Source organism: Protopterus annectens, chromosome 9.part0 (assembly GCF_019279795.1).
Source record: "Protopterus annectens isolate FY-2018-M chromosome 9.part0, PAN1.0, whole genome shotgun sequence".
NCBI classification, from domain to species: Eukaryota; Metazoa; Chordata; order Ceratodontiformes; family Protopteridae; genus Protopterus; species Protopterus annectens.
Window position 1 is genome coordinate 1,190,013,271 of NC_056743.1, and position 20,779 is coordinate 1,190,034,049.

A 20,779-nucleotide genomic window follows, 5' to 3' on the forward strand; every position below is an offset into this window, starting at 1 on the left:
ACAAGACTATATGTACGACAAGGCTCCTAACAGATCCAATGCAGTAAGTTGAGCGCCAAAAATATAACAATTTAGGCAAGGAGAATGAAAGGAGGGAAGGCTGAGCTGGATGGAATTCAACACACTCTAGCATTATGGTAAGTACACAGCTTTCGTATACAATGTTGTCTTTTCTGTCCAACTGAACATATGGGACAAATTTCCCATCTACCAGAACTCTAGGTTGGTCTCAGGAAAGGATATTCCATAGGTTGGTGGAGCAAAAGGCCACACGGGATCTAGACTGTAGGTCCAAGTTGTAATGGGAGACACAGGCATGCACTGTAGACCAAAGCAGCTGCAGGACAAATGTCATCTAATACAATCAGATAGCCACTTGGAGAGTGTTACTTTCGATACACCATCTCCAATTTGACTCTTGAAAAGGGGACAAAAAGTCGATCATTATTTCTAAAAGTTTTTGTACAATGTAAATAAAATCTCAGCTGATTGTGAACATCCAGCAAATGTAACATGTACTCGCCTTTGTTGGAAAAAAATGAAAAGAAACTGGCAAGTTTAATGGAGTGGTTAAGGGCAGATTCTAAGGCCATTTTTGGAAGAAAATTAGGATAGGTTCGAAGAGAAATCCTATCCTTATGAAAAATCAGATAAGGAGATTTACAACTCCTGTAACTCGAATTCTCCAAGATGAAGTAACAGACACAATGAAAATAGTCTTCTAAGATAGAAAATTTTAGTTCAACTGAAGCTGCTGGTTCAAATGGGGGTCTAAACAAGGCCTGAAGCAACAACTGTCCTTCGGTGTTGGTCTGAGAAAGAAGGCACATCACAAAAATGGGGGTCTGAATTTCTTTCACATGAAAGTTAGAGATGGCTGCCAGCTGTACTCTGATGGTAGGAAAACTAGCACCTTCCTGAAATAACTCTGCCAAAAGAAAATCAAGAATAGAGTATTAACAGGCCCAGACAACAAATCTCTTTCACTTACATCTATAGACCTTCCAGGTGGCTGTTTTTTGAGAACTGTAGAAAATATGGAGCACCAAAGAAGAAAGCCTAGCATTTCTGTCCATCACTGGAATTGGAGAAACAAAGCAGTTAACCTCAGGGCTTTGATGTCCCAGTGAGGCTGACCAGACGAATGAGAAAGATTAAGAAGTGGATCCGTCACTCAAGGATGAGATTTCAGATAAGGCCATAAGAATGAGAACCAGATTCGACTAGGCCAAAAGGGGGAGATGAAGACCACAGCTGTCTTACACCAAAATGCTTTCTGAAGAAATGCTGTTGTTAGGGGAAATAGTGGAAATGCATAGAGGAGACTGGGGAGACAAAGTGCAAGTCAGTGTGTCCCTCAGTGACTGTCCCTCCTACGGAATCAGAGTAAAGCAGCTGCTGCAGTGGGTGCTGACAGCAAATGCAGACAGACTGTAACAAGGATGACCCCAGTGACTCAAGATCATGGCTGCCACTGCCTAACTAAAGAAATACTAGTAGGGCAGGAAGATAGAGACAAATGGTCAAGTCAACCACCAGTGATTATGGTGACTGCATATTGGTGTTAGACGAACTGGAAATTGCATGGGCTGATACAGCTTGGAACACTAGATAGAAAGGGTGTACTGTAGGACCCTCACATAAAATCTGGCCTGAGGAACTAGTGTGATTGAAGAAGCCATCAACCCCAGAAATCGAAGGTAAGTCTTGCTGAGGGCTTTGATTAAGAAACTAGACTGGAAGCTTACCAATTTAGACAGAGTACTCGAGTGTGAAAGTTTGGCAATTTGAGCATCCATATCTGGGTGGCACCTACAAATCCTATTGTCTGTATCAGTGTTAGCTGGCTTTTCTTCAGGGTGATGGTAATCCCTAGCTGGTGACAAAAGTGGAGCAAGAAATCCCTGGTCTGAACAAGTGGATCCCTCATGGAAGCGGCAAGGAGTCAGTTGTCTAAATAAGGGAACATCTCGTACCCTTACAGCTTTAGGTGCACTGTAACCACTGCCTTGTAAATGGTAAACATGCTGGAGACTAAAATGAGACCAAAGGGTAGGACTCTGAACTGGAAGTGACTGGCCTCCAGCCAAAAGCCGTGGAATATTCTGGAATGTCTTGCAATTTTTATGAGAGAGTAGGCATCCTAAAGTTCTATTGAGCACATCCCGTCAACCTTCCTCAAGTGAGGCCGAATGGACTGAACTATGACCATCTAAAATTTCATCTGTTTTACAAACTGGTTGAGGTGCTGGAGATCACTGGTCTTTTTCGGAACAAAAAAGGACCTTGAAAGACTCTGGATCCTTGCTGGTCTTGTGGGACCTCCTGAATGACTTACTTTTCTAGCAGCTTTGAAATCACTGTGGCTGCTAACATTATCTGACTGTGTGAAATATCCAGAAGTTTCCTTTTGTTTGGTGGATGGAAATCAAAGTGAATAACACAGCCTCTGGTTATAATTTTCTGTACCCAAGATATTTGTGTGATAGCTAATCAGGCTTGAAGGTAATAGCTGATCCCTAGGCATGGTAAGGCCTTGCTACGTCTAATTATGGTGGCTGCCAAAAAAGCGATTACTAGAAAATAGAAATCAAAATGTAAACCAACTAAATTAAAAGTAGTGAATATAGTAACAGAGATACGACAACTGGAACTGAGGTCTTTAGAAAAGGGTAGGAGCAAACTTCATAGGAAAAAACTGGGAATTGTGGGAACAATACATACTAGGGAGGAATGAGGTTTAAAAGAAGGCAGGACTTAAATGACCTATGTAATGTTTGACTGAAAATGATTGGTTAGGTTATAAGTGATGCATAATGTTTGTAAATGGAAGTATGTCAGTATGGTTTGTGATGTAAAATTCTTGCAACCAGGATTGTGTCGGTGTGGTCTGTTTTCATGTATATAAATGTATAATTGCTTATGTCGTAAGTGAAGGTTTAATAAAGACATTTCTTGTTTAAAAAATAAAAAGAGGCAGGAATTCAATAATTTATGTAATGTTCCATAGGATACATACCAGTATATGTTAAGTATAATGTTTGTTAATGATAACTTAATACAGTTTGATTACGTCTGTATAAATCAAAACAAGAAAAATCCAGCCAAGCTAGAGTTTCCACTATGTGATACCTTCAATCTCTTGTATTACAGGTACGTGGGATATATGCAAATGACCCCTTAAGGAAACCAGGTGTTTCAGCTATATGGCAATTCTGAATGCCCATGACTTTTTTCCCCTTTTTAAGTCCGTTATGGACAAATTCAGGCCAATAAAGCAAAGCTCCACTAGCTGTGAACATGCATGTTTCAGCCTTGGCCAAGTCAAGGTAGGCAGTGTGAACCATTTTTCCCTCATCCACTGCTCTGGTGACCTTCCCAAAGAAGTCTACCAGGTTAAGTAGGTAAGAACTGCTCTTGATGAAAGCAAACTGGGTTGGGTCCAATGTCTGAAGATTTCTTATGTCATTACTGATCATTTCCATGATAAATATAGATCTATTTTTCCTGTGGAAGAAAACCTCTGTGTACTGAGGTGTCTAGCAGACACCTCAGAAATATAATCCTATGGGCCTGGAGGACCTCTCCATTTGGATTTGTGTCCGCAGAAGCTTTTGCACTATTTTGTCGAAGTTGACTTTGGACAGATTCTTCGACAACCGGAAGTACCTGAACAAGGAAGCTACTGAAGGCAGCCTAAAGGACTGATATGCTGATCTGTCCTGTATACTGGGGGAATGCAGCAGAGGGCTAGTTGACTCTAAAGAGAACCTACTAGGAGGAGAAGGAGATCAGTTTCAGAAAAGTTACTGAAGTCAACACTCTAGTAGTTTTTGTAGTACGGCCAGATAGACCTGATGGACTGGGGGATCTTTTCTGATCCTTATCTTTATCCTTGCCATCTGTGCCTTCTATCTTTTCATCTCTCTCTCCATGTATTTTCCCTTCTCCTTTTCTTTCAAGGACCTAGTCTTGTATCTACCCTTCTTTCCAGAAGGGGAAGAGGAGGTAGAACTTGAAGGGGTTGAGTTATTGTCCTACTGTGGCAGGTAGAAGACACTTCAACACCAACTTATTTAATCTATCAATGACAGCCATGGCCCCAAATGAGGGGGCAAGACTCGTACCTCTACACCCAGGCGACACACACTCAAGCAGTACACACAAAAATAATGGGGGCTGGGGGGAGGGCAGCCGGATCTTGTGCCTGGAAATGGTGCACTTCCTGAAACTAGTAGCCTTGCCACCGATGATGCCCAAGAAAAAAAAAAAACACACTTGCACAACACTAAGGTTTATCTTAGCACATGCTAACAACATCAATGTCTAATACAAGCAACAAACTCTACTCAGAAAGCAGAAAACCTCTATATAGCCTTTTTTGCTGTTTACACAGAAAGAGGGAGGGCTACAATGGCAAGAAGATACAACTGCAACTGCAAACAAAAAAATAACCAAGAGCTATTACGGAAAATACACTGAAAAGTATGTTAACAACAGGGATAACTGAAGGATATTGAAAAAATAGGCTATGAAAAAAGCAAACAAGATTTATCTGCAACACTGACGAGGCATAGAGTCCACAAATCACATCTGAGACTAAGTATTGTAGGGATGGAAGGAATTACGGTTAGGGGCGAAATAGCATGACGTCTAGATCTGGGAATCTAAAAAAAGCTGCCAGTGTTGGACCAAACAACCCATATGCCGAGTTGGACGGAAAATGCATCAGATTGTACGTTATTTGATACAGCTGCTAATGGAAAACCTTATAAAACATACAATATTATGCTCCATCAGGTCCAAAATGAAGAGAAACAACTATCAGATAACATGTCATTTCTAACAAAAGACTACAACAAAGGTTTAGACAATATAGAATATTAGAAGGTACAAAAGGCCCAGACAGAAAGAATGTTGGAGACCACTTTGATTACACGAAGGGGACTGTGTCCCCCTTTAGGGAACAGCAGAACAAAATGGAAAGTGGATCAACCAATCAGAACAAAATAGGACAAAAATGAGAAGTATTTCCAGAACATGACTACTATGAGAAGATTGCAATGATCAACTGAAAAATGCCACAGAAGTTTCCAAACAGGTCTGTGGCATGACAATTACTAACCAGAACAAAACCAAAATTTTTTGAGAGAGACCTGCCAAGATGGTGTATGACAGGTGTCATTACTAGAAGAGATGACAAAAACAAGCTGTTACCAGAGACAGGCAACAACAGTGTTTCATCTTTCTTGGCACTTAACTAATGTTGGATATATTCCAATGAATATCTTTAAAATTCCCATTAACAGTCCAATGTTTATTGTAAAATGAACAGATCTTTTTTTTTCTTTTTTTCAAGATAAAGGTAACACTGTAAGAATTGCGAATTTAAAAGAAGGCTTCATGACTGGAGCTACAGAAGCAATAAGCTGCGTGAACTGTAATACTACTAATGAACACGTAATCATCTAACACTTACTGGCCTAAAATTGAGAGCACAAAAACAGGCAAAATGGTCTCATTATGAATTTTTACGGCATACATTACATAATGAAATTATTTTATCTTATTCTGATGTACATGACCAAATAGTTTATGGTGGTACAGATGGACATTTAGAGTGCAATAACAACAGTTGTGAAAAACAAGACACTTTACATGAGTAAGTATATACTTGGTGATCAAGAAAAGGTAGTTCTACATAAATGGTTGAATTTTGTACCTTGTAGTATGGACAACCTACTGAAAGGAGTCAACTAAAAGAGCCAACTGAAGAGATAAACTTTTCGAGGCCAGAAGGATAATAGTTGCTCTGCAACTTGCTGCTCACTGAAGAAACTTGATTATCAAGGGCTTTGGGGGGGGGTAGATGTATAGAAGATCCAGGGGCCAAGCATACAGAAGACCATCTGTCAAGAGGGATCAGGGCATAAAAACTGCTGCCCTTCTTGTTGGATGGGGAGGCAAAAAGATTTAAGCAAAGCGTGGCCCAGTGACTGAAAATCTGGGCCACTACTTTTGAGATCAAGGGACACTCCCTTGAGGCAGGAGAACGTGCCTGCTCAAATGGTCTGCCAGAATGTTGGATTTCTCAGAATGTGAACGCAATCAGAAACTGTGGAGAGGACAAAGGCTACTGCCAAACCTTCATAGCCTCTCGGCACAGCGTGTAGAAACGAGCTCCTCCTTATTTGTTCAGACACCAAATCACAGACGTGTTGCCAGTCTGCATGGCAATCACACCCTGGGGAGATAGATCTGAACATTAGGAGGAACTCTCTCATCTCCAAGATGGTTGAAGATTGGCCTCAAAGCTCAACCAGGTCCCCCTGATCCATCTTCCCTTTGAAATGCCCCCACACCCCAGAATGGAATCATCTGTCATGACCATGGCCTGGGATGGGGAAGAACAAAAGGTTGCCCTGCTGCGTCCTGTGCTGAGTCCAACCACCAGTGAATGTGGTAGTGACAGATGTTCATCAGGAATACTGGAATGTCTATGTGATGTGTGAGACAACACAATAGCTGCTACAGTCCACCGTAATACTCTTATATAGAACCTTGCGAAAGGAACAAGACGCATCCTGCCATATGCTCAAGGAGCCATAGAACTGCAGCCACCATAGAACTAGGAACTTGAAGAATGTGGGATTGCCTGTTGGCAAAAGGAAGAGAGTATGGATAACAGGAGTGTGATTACTTGACAGACCATATCCAAATGGCAGCCTAAAAATTCCAACACTTGTACTCTGCTGACTACACTTTTTGTTAGTCACTGTAATGTCTCAGGACAGACACATCTGTAGCAAGGGGTCTTGAGTCTTGATGAGAGATGCTTTCATGGAAGTAGTGAGTAGCTAATCATCCAGGTACACAGAAACCTGGAATCCCTGCAGCCTGATTCAGTCTGCCACTACTACCATGCATGTGGTGAACACCAGGGGAGCTGCGGTGAGACCAAAAGATAGACCTTGAAACTGGTAATGACTGGCCACCAACCGAAAGTGCATAAGAGTGCCTCTCTATCTTTATGTGATGGCAGGTGTCCTTGAAATCAACAGAGAATATCTAGTCGTCCTTCTTCAGGAGAGGTAGGATGGACTGCATTGTGACCATCTGGAACTTGGTCTGTTTGACAAAGTGGTTCAATCTGAGGTCCTTGTTCTTCTCTGGAACCAGGATCTGTAATACACCCTGGATCTTCTCCAGTCTGCTGGGACCTCTTGAATGACTTGGTTGTGTAGCACCTTTTTGATTTTGGCTGATGCATCCCTTCTATGAAGAGGTGGCACATCTGGAAGAGATTTCTGGGAATCCTTTGGAATATATAAAAAGGGGACTGTATAGCCTCTGGACATGACAGACAACATTCCATGCATCTTTTGGTTGGACAGCCAAGCGACCTCTGACTACGTTCAGAGTGCAGCAGCTGGGCAATCATTCAGATGCACTGAAAAGGCTTCCCAGAGAAAGCTCCATGGAAGCCTTGGTTCTACAGACCACATCTTTCATGTGGGCAGTATATATTATGGTTATCCCCTCTGCAGCAGGGAGAACCTTCCCCAGCAGTGTTCTGAAAAGGCTACTGTGCTATACAAGAGACGCTTGACCCCTTCTGATTCCTGGAGTAGAATCATTGATGGGTGGCATAGCACTTTGATGGCAGACAATCTCTCTTTCCTGGTCACTCCTGGCTAACATCTCTGACTTTTGGGACAGAAACGGAAGAACCGTTTAATGGGGCACTGATGAAGGATGCCTTAAAGCAGCTTGTAAAATTGCACAAACACATCCTGTCTTGGTGGCACTTGGTGATGCCAGTGCCTGCTGCATGAGACACTTCATCAGCTGCACTGGACAACAAACACAGGGAAATATTTGTGATACAGGCTCAGTTGTCACCTATGCAGTCTGAAGTCATCTGTGTCTCTGGGAACTGCTGTGTCTTCACCACATTTAACACTTCAGATACTATTTCCTGTTGAAGTTTTCCTCCAATGAGCAAGGTAGTTAAAATGCATACAATGTAAAGGCTGCTGAAGAATATGCATGCTTTCCCATGAAGCCCAGAGCCCGAAATACCAAGCTGGGTGAATGGACCAATGAACTTTCTTCAGAGAAATCCTTTGTTTGGTCTGCTGCAACCACTACAGCATCTACTGGTGGACAATTACTCCAGTGAAGTCTATCCTTAGGTTGGCCAAAACCCTTTCCTATTTCCTGGGGATTGGCTCCACCACATCGAATTTCTTCCAAGCCCACTGTAAAACCAGGTCAATAAGGATGTACGGAGGAGGAAACCAACCAGGACTTGGAGATGGGGCCGTGACAAAGGCCTCCAGAAACACAGACTTCTCCAGGAAAGGGGCATCTACAGTCCATTCCTCATGTTGGTCCAATAATTTCATAAGACTGTCAAAAGAGGAGTCATTGCAGGGGTATTTCGGGGAGCCCTCCCTTTCATCAAGGTCAGTGTCCTCGGTGAGGGATTCATCATGGGAATTCATGAGCTTCCTCTTACGCTTGTTCTTACAGTGTACCCCCTCTGACCAGAGTTTCTGGGAGAGACCCAGAAGAAACGGGGTCCTGAATCCGGGGAAACCTGGGGATCCAAAGGAACAAGCTGCTGCAGAGCCAGCTGTTGCTCATTTGTGGGCCCAAAAACATGGGAAATGTCTAGATCTGATATTGCTGAGGCTGACAGTCCTCTCTCCAAGCAGGAGAAGATCCTCTACAACATCAAAAGCCTAAGCCGGAAGACCAGACCCAGCACTCCTCACATCAGAGGACCAGAGAGAAGGGCCATTTTCTTGCACCAATACGACAGACTTCAAAGTTGAGATCGGGGCCAAACTGTCAAGAAGCAAAGCTCCCAATACCTGGGATGACTCTGAAATCTGAAGAGTTGACCCCGACCTCAGAGCCATGGCCCCAAATCCTTTTCTTTGAGGCATGCTTGGCTGCAACAATGCTAGAGTTGAGTAAGCCAAGGAAGGAGTTGGCACTTGAAGTGTCAGAGCTGTTGGAACTGACAGAGGTATGGCAGCAAAGCCAGACTCAAACCCTAGAGCCAAAGGGAGGAAAATTAACAGTTGGAGCTGAAACCTCAGGCAACAGAGCCGGGGAGGTTGGCATGATTCCTAGTTGTATCTGGGCCTGGAATAAGAAATGCACCAATTGTTCTATGTCTGACAGCTTCATGCTCCCAAATGATTTGACAGACTGGGCAGAAGATGCCACTGACAGCTGTTTGGAAGACGACTTTCAAAGTGTTGGATTTGAAAAGGGAAAGTTTAGATTCAGGGAGAGGGAGATTCTGCTGGTGTAATGAGCAATAACAGGGTTATAAACTTACCCACTGATTTTGAACAGTCTGTTGCTAGGAAGGGACTGGGAGTGCTGAGGGAGGGAAAAGTACAGTTTTGTACCTACCATAATGCCCCAGATGCCAGGTGCCCTCTAGGAAGGCTAAATTTGGATAAATGCAAATAATTTTCCAAACAGAGAGAGCAAAATATATATATATATATATATATAACAAACAAATACACTACAATAATTTTCCCCAGCTAGCTAAAAGAGGGGTAGGTACCCTCTAGAATACCACAGGGGAGGGGGGGTGGTAACTGATGACAGATATTACCCATCGGACATCTACATTTATGGTATGTAAGGTACAAACTATGTCCTTCAAGGATGCATCTGCAGTCCCAACATATGGGTAGAATACCATAGCCCAACTGGGGAGGGGAGGCTAAGATAAAAGATGTAAATGCGTCAAGATCCAACACAACACAGTAGTTGCAAAACCTGCCAGACCCTTTGGCATCTGACACTGGCACTGCAGGTGATCTGGGCCGAATAGGCTAAGTTGGATCTGATGGAGTTGGAAGTGTCGAAGGTCTATGAACCTTTAGCTCCAACTGATCTTTGTACGCAAGTCAGACCTCTTGAGAATTCTTGTTCCCTGGACCGAGGCTTAGGGGGTCACCCTCTATCCCTCTTCCCAGACTTCTTACTGGGAGAAGGGGAAGATGAAGGAGCTGAAAAAGAAGGGAGCTTCCCTTTTAAAACAAGCTTGGCTCCATGCTTGTTGACAGCTTGGGATCTGAAAATGGCACAAGCTGAACACTGTTTCAAGGTGGACAGCACAGAAACAATAGATACATGTGTCTTGTGGGGGCAACTTGTGTCCACAAACCACACATTCCTTGAACCCCGACTTCTCACTTTCCATAGCTGCAAACACAGAAAACAATACTTGGCATAATCAAATACAAGTGCTAAACCCTAAGAAGAACAAAACCTAGCTTCCTGGCTATGCACCACAGTATAACACTATCACCTTAAATATCTATAACAACTCTTAACAGTAAGAGAAAAACTTACACAATAAGCACTCTAAAAATATATACACCAACATTTTTTTTGTATTACAAAAACAGAAAAACTAGGACAAAGCAAGCACTCACAAAAAAAAGAATTCCCAAACACATTAGAAACTTACCTTAACGTTGGTCATAAGATCGAGGGTAAAGATGCAAAAGTTTAAAAAATTGTGAGTGGAAATCCTGTTGCCTCCGAAATGTCAACATGTAGCTTGCATTCGTAGTTTAGAGCGTCATTGTTTCAGTTGGCTCACATTACAGTAGGGACTGGGAAAATGACCCCTTTCCTCATTATTTCCATTTTCTAGTAATTGCTTTTTTGGCAGCCACCATAATTAGACCGAGCAAGGCCTTTCCTTAGTTACACCAATTTGCTCACCATGTATTTCTGACAGAGCAGTCTGCAGGGAATCTCTGAAATCTGCCAACTCATTATACTCCCAGAAAATATGTTCCCAATTACTGCTTTCTTCCCCATCACACCTCCAACATTTGCTGTCTACCTGAGGAAAAAGTCTTTGGAGACTACTTGGGGTATAATATACCTATTGTAAACACCTCCAAGCAAAGATCCTAAATCTTCTATACTTTGTTGAATATTTGGGAGACATACATATACCCCCCCCCCCATTGTTTCTTTGTGAATTGCTTATCCAATATTTCTTCCCAATCCTTTCTAAACTCCTCTGATTTGTTCTTAAAGTTATCATGCAGGATACAAAATTAATGAAGCTAAAACAAAGGCAATAGCAGCTTCTGTTCTAGATTCTACTAAAAACTCTACCAGTGCAGGTCTTTCACTTAGGATCCTCTGATTTCTTTCTCTTTGCCTATACTCTGATATCAATCCTTGATGGGGAAGGCGATCTCTAGCCAGGAGTCCAAATAAATTCTTGGCCTCTTCCCATTCTATTACATTTATCTCCCTAATTATTTGCTCCCAATACCTTGGTTCTTTTGCCAGTTTTCTCCAATAAGTTCCAGTCCCCTCTTGCCTATTGTCTGTATCCCTAATTGCAATTATGCCTACAGGCAGAATGTCCTTTCTCCATTCTTGTGTTGTCCAAGTCCTTAGAATACTTTATTCTACTTTAAGAATATAATATTTGTATGGTTATTGTTATTCTCCTTAAAGATCTGCACCCAAAAATCCCAGTCTCTCCTTGTTTCTTGAGCTTCCCCCATTTCATCATCATCCCTTTTCACTTTGAACTATAGGTTTCTGCTTGTGCTGTGTATAAGAGCCTTAACTGTGTAGCTCATCACATGTGTAGCTCTGAAATACCCCTTTAAATCAGGTAATCCCAAACTACCTTGTTCTATTGCTGACTCTTGCCGTCTTCCACTCCCAGATAAAACATTTCAGCTCTTTATTAATTGCTATCCACAACTTCTTTTCTGGTTGATAAAAATATGCCTGACCTGTGTATAAAATTAAAGGGACTTGAATTATAACTGCTTGTAGCTAGCTATCCGCATCCATGTAACAGAGCTTCCAATTTCTCAGTTCTTGTATTATCTTTTGTTTAGTCTCTTCCCACATATTAGCTACAACAGAAACCATTTTAATCTATGCTCCTAAGTACTTAATTTTATCATGTCCCCATAAGTACGGATATTGCTGAACCAGTTCATTTGTGGGTACATAATTTACAGCTATTGCCTTTGTTTTAGCTTCATTAATTTTGTATCCTGAAAAGATATGAAACTGCCTCAAAATGTTCCACGACAATGAAATGCCCTTTTCAGGTTTTATAAGGTATAAAATATCATCATCTGCAAACAGAGCCAGCTTTTCTTGTCTACTATACCAATTATATCCTTGAATTTCTGAGTCTCTTATTTTCTTTGCCAATGATTTTAAATATAATGCAAATAAAGGGGAAAGATGACACCCTTGCCTGGTTCCTTTGTTTAAACAGAAATTAACAAAGTAGACACTCTTGACAATTTTGAATAGAGTCTGAAAAAACAAGGCAATCATCCAAGTAAGGACACATATGGAAGCCTTATAATCTGCAAAAAGCAATTGTTGGTGCTGGATATTTTGCAAATATCCTTGCTGCTGTAGACAATCAAAAGGGTAAAGAGGAGAAATGAAAATTTGAACCACAAAGCGAAAATCTTAAAAAAACACCTGCAGATTCTGTGAATGAGTATATAATGGTAGGCATCTTTCAGATCCAAGGTTACTAATAAAACTTAGAGGAGAGATGACAGGGAAGAGGAACTGCATAGCAAAAAATCTGAACTTTGATGTAGAGTTTTAGAACAGATAAGTCCAAAACAGGTCTCCAGGTTCCCTCTTTTTTGGATACTAGAAATATCCTTGAATAGAACCCCTTTCCTTTTTGATTTCCTGGTACAAGTTCCATTACCCCCTGGGAAATCATGTAAGCAATGAATGCAGGAGACAACTGGGTTCCAGAATGGAATGGGATTAATTCCTAAAAATCGGAAGGAGTAATCTACTGTCATCTGTACCAGTTTTGAATGATCCCAGTACCCAAGGCATATGAGCAAGATAGCTGACAGTTCTAAAGGCTAAGGTTGAAGAAGTGTAAACCTTTTTACTGAATCCATCAAGGGCTCTGCCATCTTTGTGACAGGGATCTGGATTACAAGCAGGCCAGGTGTTTAGAGTCAATAGTTTTAAAGAAGTTACTGAAGAGTTAGCTCTGGGGTTGTATAAAAGGTACCTATGAGACTGAGGAACCCAAAAGAGTTTATCTGATTGCTTAGGGGAATGTGGTTGGCTATCTGGAGAAGTACTGGTTGCATTAAAACCAACATCAAATTCTGCAATAACTGGGAGTGCAGTCACTGATTTGGGGGTCTCAACCTGCAACGGGTACCTCTGTTGAGTTTTAGAGTGGTCTTGATGCTCCCAAGTAAACAAGTCTTTAATCCTTCAAGCAGTATCAGAGGAGCACAATTTCTCCACTAGGGACATCTAAATAAATATTTTCTACAGAGTCTGATTCTCAGTGTTCAGCATAAGAGACTTAAAGAGGCATAGTCTGAAACCCACCCCTCTATATCAGGATCAGACTTTGATTCTGAAGGAATCTGCTTTCACTCCGCATGTGTCTCAGCTGAAGCAACAGACTAGAGGGACTGACATGCTTTCAATAACCCTTTAGCAAAAGGGTACCATTCCTTTTCTGAATCCTTACAAGTTAAGGCAAAGGGAGTGGAAAGGCATTTCAATATCTGAGATTTCTTCAAATGAATCACAAAAGAAAATGTCTGCTCTGATGTCTGGTTCTCTCACCGGATGCAAGGGACCTCATCTGAAACAATTATCTGTGGGACATCTGTCTTGCCTTCCTTCCAATTCAATCAAGTGTGGTTCTTCCTTGTCAGAACTGGATATACATCCAGTCCTAGATGATATATTAGACTCCCGACCCTTAGTGGCTTATCAACAAACAACACTAAAGGGGTCAGAAGCAACAAACAAGGGTTCTGACATGGCTACAATAGAGTCATTTATTGAAGCCTGGGAAAGAGAGGATATTTAAGAAGGCATTGAAGAACTCTAACTAACTCTAACTACTTTCCTTTTCCTGACAACCAGAGGAGGGACGTCCAAAGTACTGGCACCAACTCCATAGTGGGTTGTGTAAGGGCTTTAAGCCACTAGTTCTCAACACAGCTTAAGGTTTCAAAAACAAAGCAATGGGGCACAACCAGACATCATATTCCTTACCTAAACAGAAAAGACAGGTTGTGTAGGAGTCTTTATAAGGTTTTTAATGTCCACAAAAGCACTACCCCTTTCTCTCAGATATAAACCAAAAACAATAAATTTCACAGAAAAAAAGGAAAGAAAGTCCCAAACAGGGTATTTATCTGCACCAGTTTCTCAGTACTTTGTTGACCACCAAACCACTAATGATGCAGAGAAGAGCAAGTCTAAATGGCAGCTTCAATGGCAAGAAAGTTCTGAATTTTGGTGACTATATGTCTACTTTTATACTGGTATGCTTTTTTGAAGGTCCCCTAAAGCCTTGATTACTGGCTGGATGTCCAATCTTTGGAAGGATACATCCCACAGTTTAGGCTACTGCAACAATAACCTAATGGTGAAATTTATACGAAGGAAGATGTGCAAGAGAAAATTAGCATTTTCACTAGTTAAATACAGTACTGATAAGGAGGCAAGAGCAGCAGAATTAATTTGGAAAACAGTTCAGGGATATCCTGACTTAGAGAAAGTAATAAGTCACTATTTTCCTACAACATTAAAGAAACAGTGGAACAAAGTAGGAATATAGAGTATAAGTAAACTAATGGGACTTTTAAATGTGGATGCTGTAAGATGTGTAGGTTCATTAATAGCAGTAAAAAGGGTTTAGGTAGGAGTTTTTGCCCTTTAGAAAGGTATAGCTGTAATTCAAAAAATATGAAAGACAGGAAGGGAAGTGCAGGGCTATACGTGTTTAACAGTGTTAAAAGTTTTAAACAATGCAAGTACACATGCTTTTGTTTTGTATTAGTATTTGTGATGATAGGTGAAGGCTGCCAGCCTAGCAGGATAGAATTTTGTAGATAATTCTGTCATTTGTAAATATTAATGTAAGCCACAGGCTTGTTCTCTTAAATGTGAAAAGACTGCATTGGATATTGAACTGCAAAAATGTAACAGTGCACTCTGCTGTAAGAAAGCTAAGTCAAGCATTTTATGACCGTCTTTGATGTCAACATTTGGAGCTGATGTGTCTAGAGGGAGGCATCCTGCCTATTGTTTTATGACCAGAGTTAATGGCTATAATTTACATGTATAAATATCCTTTATTGCTCTGGTTTCTGACCAGGTGTAAAGAATGTAAATGTAGCTTCTGTTAGCCTGGGAACACCAGACAGGTGTGAAGAATGATGTCATGTGAAGCAGCTCTGTGTTATCAATTTAAAGAGAGAGAATCAGAGAGCTCAGCGCATTTGTCTTGAGAACATCCAACATCACCAGCACTGTCCTGCTCTATATGCAAGTTATTTAGAACTGTGTTTTCTCTTAGATATAGTTAGGAAATAAGAAGATTAGACTAGTTTGTTTTTCTGTGATGTCAGAACTTTTGCTACTGTATTATTTTAAGTAAGAAGTATTGTCTTGTGTTTTTATTTATTAAATATTTTAAACCTTTCAACTGTGGCGGTTTTATGTAGAGTTAATTTAAGCTCTAGAGTACACTGCATGCATATAATGATACTGTAAGCAAGTGACTGATAAGCTTTGATTGTTCAGTCACACCATTTGGCTAATACTGCACAGTAATAACTGGACACCCTTTCAGAAGGGCCTTTGAGTAGCTGATATTAGTGGGTGGTGGCAGCTGGTACTACCTTTTAGACTGGGCAGAAAAGGGGCACAGCTGGAGAACCTGTGTCAGCCTTCCCCATGAGTGTCTGTGTGGTTGTACAAACTCTTATCTCAAGTGTGTGTTGTGTCAGCTACTTGGGCAGGTACACATAGCACTGGTTGGACAGAGGGTGCTGGAGGTTTTAGCTTGCCCACTAGGCTGAGATCTGAACCCTACAGCTGTGCCAGTGGGGAGTCTTACTGGGGGACCTGGAGAGAAAGGGAGACACCAGCCCCAGACTGACTGTGATCTCTGTGTGCTCTCAAGGGAAACTGTACTTTACTGTGTGTGTATTTATTATCCTTTCCCTATACGGTCGCCCCTCACTGGTGTCATTGGTGAGGATTGAGGCTCCTTGACTGCTGGGCCCAGTGCATGGGCAGCACACTATTAAAAATAACTTTTTGGGATTTTAGAATCAGTGAATGAAAATATACAAGAAAGGCATCTGAATAATTCAGTGAAATATAAAAAACTGGTAGGCCAGTTACAACTAGATGCAACTACCCCCTCCTAATATGAATGACCATTTGAACAAATGTTTTTAAAAATGAATGAATATAACTGATTTGTATTGTGAAGATATGTTAAGGGGAATGGTTTATTGGGTATTTAAAAAGGAATGTATCAGTTGTATTTAGTTCTGAGGTTGCCTGGTAAAATAATGGACAAAACCTTTTAACTGATTGTGTGTTCAATTTCTGTGCATTTTGGTTATACTTAAAGAATAATGTGAGTAATATTTGGTATCTGTGGCTACTTTATGTTTATATTCAGCTTTGAGCTTCCTAATGGTACCACTTAAGCATAATAATTACATATTGTTTTTCAGTTACTTATTTTGTTTATATAACTATTCCATCACAGGAGGTTTGTTTTTAAATCACTCATATTTGGTGCAGACAGGAACTGCCTTATCAATAAAATTATTTAAGTGGGAAGAGAAGTCAGACACACAGCCGACAGCTTTAGCACTGGGGTCTGTCAGAGAAAGATTACATTAGTATTTAGGTAATCAAATAATTGAAGGAGGTTTGCTTTTGAAAAGTCCCTAAACACTGAGGTATTTGCAGGGAAAGTACTAGCAGTTTTAAAAGAAAGTATCACTGATTAATAGTCTGATTTCACAACTGGAGATGATACATGTGGAGGTGTACAAGGAGGATCCACACTTGCAAGGACAACATCAAGTATATTCGAGCTCGTAGTAGGACAGTTAACTATCGTAGTAGGACAGTTAACTATCTATGTAAGGGTGGCAATGTAAATAATGCCAAGGAAGTTCTGGACATATGACCACTGACAGCCAGCCAAAGCTCCAAACAAAAAAGTGTAGGGATTAATAAGGATTTCAGCTAAAGTATTACAACAGCTACTGTGGTTAGGAGGTGGCACAGAAGATGCTCTACAAATAGCTATGAAGTGGTAATTAATCTTGTTTAGAATAATCTGGACATCTAAGGGTTGAAAATTGGGGTCAGAGGAATCAGTTGTGAGGTGATGATATTCTTAACAAATACTAATAGTTCTCCATATTGCCAGCTGGTCTGCAGACAAGCCCCAAACGCTAGAATACAGAAAGTGTTTCACTGCTCTAAAACCATGTCTTTGTAACAACACATAAGAATGAGCATAAGTTGCAGGAGGACCTGAAATTCAAATATTTTTATAAAAGACTGCAAACACTGAATCAGCCATCTTACTGCATTCTGAATTAGACTTCATGAAGTTGGAATATCCAGAAGATGACTGCCTTAAAAAGACACTACAGGGGCAACAAAGGCTTTAGCTAAAATATGAAAGCCATAGTAAGGGAAGTACAGGCCATTCCTGGCAAAACAGAAAGGCTTGCTGGGTATCTTATCATCCCAAGCCAATACACTGAATTCCACTAGGTGACACCAGCTATACAGTCAATCACTCAAGCGAATTATCTGATCTTTGAACCATATCATCATTCTAGATGATGGCAAAATACCATTTAAGACTGGTATCTTCCTGGCTTGGACACATGCTTAGCAAGATCAATTATATCCTTCTGCACATCAACCTGGGTAGGGGCACTCAAGACCATTCACACACCTATGAGAACCACTGCTAGGCCATGACTGTATTTACCAAGATGGATTGATCTAAGAGCCCTTGCTATATCTCAAATCCTGGTTCCAGAAATACAGCTAACGGTTACCTTATTGGTATCCGGCCTGGTGAAGGTCATGACCATATGTCTATCAAAAGAATTGCTTACTACTACAATATTAGCATGGGTGGATGCAGTCTCGGTGGGCATTATGGGCTTGGAGTCTGCAAACTCTACACCCTTGTGACTCTTAAGAGGTATGTGTACTGGTTATGGGCATGCCGGGTGATGGTGCGTGTCTTGCTGTATGAACTAATATAGACTCACCAAACACTCCGAAGCCCAAGTCTCAATTCCACTGAGAATATAAAGTCCAACTCGATGTGAATGAAAAAAATACAAATTTATTTTAAGCTGTTAAAACCATACGCTTTTCGTCGGCTAACAGTCCGACTTCTTCAGAAAGAACAAACAAGCAAACAGTGCCTCCCCTTCATTGAGAACATTTAAACAGTTCACTAATTGAGAATAGCAAGTCACATGATTGAACCTCATCTGAATTAAAGTCCCAGCACTAAAAAAGCACTAGGGGAACAATGAACAACTAAAGGCTCATGTAATAGTAATACAATACCAAAATGTTAAAACTATATTACATGCAATACAGGTTGCCAGATAAAACGGTGTGTACATACACACTTGACAAATCTAGGACATGTAAGTAAATAAAGGTTTTGATTTTAGTCATAAAAATTGAATGTTTGAAAAAATTTTTAAAACATAAAAAACAGACAGCTGTGTAAACCCCCACTGCCAAGTTTGGAAACTGAAATTTTTTTTTAAGATTTTAAAGACAGAACACACTGTCTGTTGTTAAAATGGCCCACAGGGCCAGATAGTCTCACACCAGAAAAGGTGGAAAAAAAACTTCTCCTTTGGGAATCTGAAGTAAGAGCTGTATCCATAAGCTATAAAAAATATTATTATTACTGTTTCGCCAAACGTATGTATATCCTGACTTGAAACTACTATCCTGTGGCAATAACAAGTTGTCAATGTAGCTAATGCACATTGCATTGTAACTCTTCTTGATACTACTACCCCGGTGTAAGTATAACAAACTCAGGGGTGTAGTTGGTCACCGCCAGCCTCCACTCTATTCCATTCTATTGAACCCAATTCCGGGAAACTAGTGCCCCCAAACCCTCTCCACTGTCGCCAGACTAACTAGATGACACTAAATAGTGTCTACCACAAGAACATAGTCCGGCAAGAAGTGGACCAAACTGGCAACACTGTACAATACTTGGAGCTAGTACCTACCGCCCCCCCCCCCTTTTCCGTATACTCCCTTACTGAGTCCTGTAAACCTGCCTAAGCGTGTAATCTGGGCTTTTATGTTAGCCGTGTATTGGGAACTTGAATCCTACTGCTAAATAAAAGTAAAAATATAATAACTCAGGTAACATAACCAGGTAAAGGCTCAAATTATGTTCGTAATTTAAAAAAATAATAAAGGGTGACTATTAGTAACGAGGAAATATGAAAGACATATAGAACCCCCTCCGGTATGGAATGATTTTGCTACAGGTCATCTCATGAGCCTCTTTAACTTCAGTAAGCAAGCCAGGTTCAAAGAACCATTTAGGTCAGGCACATGACATGCATCCAGCCTTAATTGCCACCACAGTTCCCTACTTTCTAAATACAAGGGAATGTGGCCTCCACTTGGGTTGGAACTAACCTGATCGATAACACTAAATATGAAACTGTGGCCTAAGTTTTCCATGACATGTTTGGCTAGAGCATTCTCCATTTTGCCTTTTCTGATGGCATACAGGTGTTCATATATACGATCTTGTAATCTTCTGTCTTTCTTGCCTACAGAGAAAGCGGGACAGCAGACACACTGGGCTAAGTACACTACCTGAGTACTATTACAGTTGAATTTGCCTGCCAAGTGGAAGACTATCTCATTGATGGAAAACCATGTTTTTATGTATCCACAATATCGGCACATTGAGCATTTGTACATGCCCGATCTGTTACTGTGAATCTTTGGTATTCTTTCCACTATATCCTTAATATTCGAACCTCTCCTGTAGACTACCCTGGGGGGGGTCCACAAACACCTTATGTGTGGACTCATCCTGCAGGAGCAAGGGCCAATTCTTCATGACTGTTGTAAAAATGGCTCTGGCATCCATAGTATACGTTATAATCAAACTTTGGAATGAGTAAATCAGAGCCAGAGCCATTTTTACAACAGTCCTTCATACCAATACCCAATATCCAATGACCATCTCCTTGGAACTTTCACATACCTTGCTTATAGACTCAATAACTTTTTGGATGCCCTACTTACTAGAGCACAGTAATCATGTAATACTCCCTTCCAAATGCCCCATTACCAACCCTTCCACCCACCCTGCTTCTCAGTGCCTCAACTTTACAGCAGTTAGTTTCTTCTGTTCCTTCCTATTTGTAGTGTCATGCCTCCTGGTTGCACAGCTCCCAATTCTCCCTCACGGTTCCAAAATTCCTCAATTTTAACTTACTTGACACCATCTGAAGATACCAAAGGGTAAGAAACCTACGGGTGCTGCAAACATGGTGTTTGCCTTGATCATATTACAGAAAAGCTATCCCCTGGAGATGGTAATGCACTTGTAAAAAAGCATGACTTACCTTCTCTACATGGAGTGCACTGTCCACAACTTTCATGCTTGTAGAATTCAATCAGCCGGGCAATCGCACGTACAAGATCAGTCTACAAAAATAAGGATCACCATTAAGTGCCTCTTCCTCTCTCAAAAAAAAAAAAATCAAATGAATAGTTTCTCTAGAGAGATCTGTTCAAAATGTTTTTCAAAACTATTTTCACTATTAATTCTGTTACATAATCACAACCCTGGCAGAAGAAAGTCTTTGTTTTCATTTTTGATTTT

General features: G+C 40.8%; 1 protein-coding gene across 1 annotated transcript in view; it reads right to left on the reverse strand.

Annotated features, from left to right (window-relative positions):
• NDUFV1 (NADH:ubiquinone oxidoreductase core subunit V1) overlaps nucleotides 1-20,601 on the reverse strand; it is a gene marked incomplete at its 5' end in the record, with an annotated part of 83,318 nt that extends 62,717 nt beyond the window's left edge. The window contains 1 exon segment of the mRNA XM_044082211.1: nucleotides 20,520-20,601. Coding sequence (XP_043938146.1) covers nucleotides 20,520-20,601 — 82 coding nt within the window.
• Nucleotides 20,602-20,779: the final 178 nt, after the last annotated feature.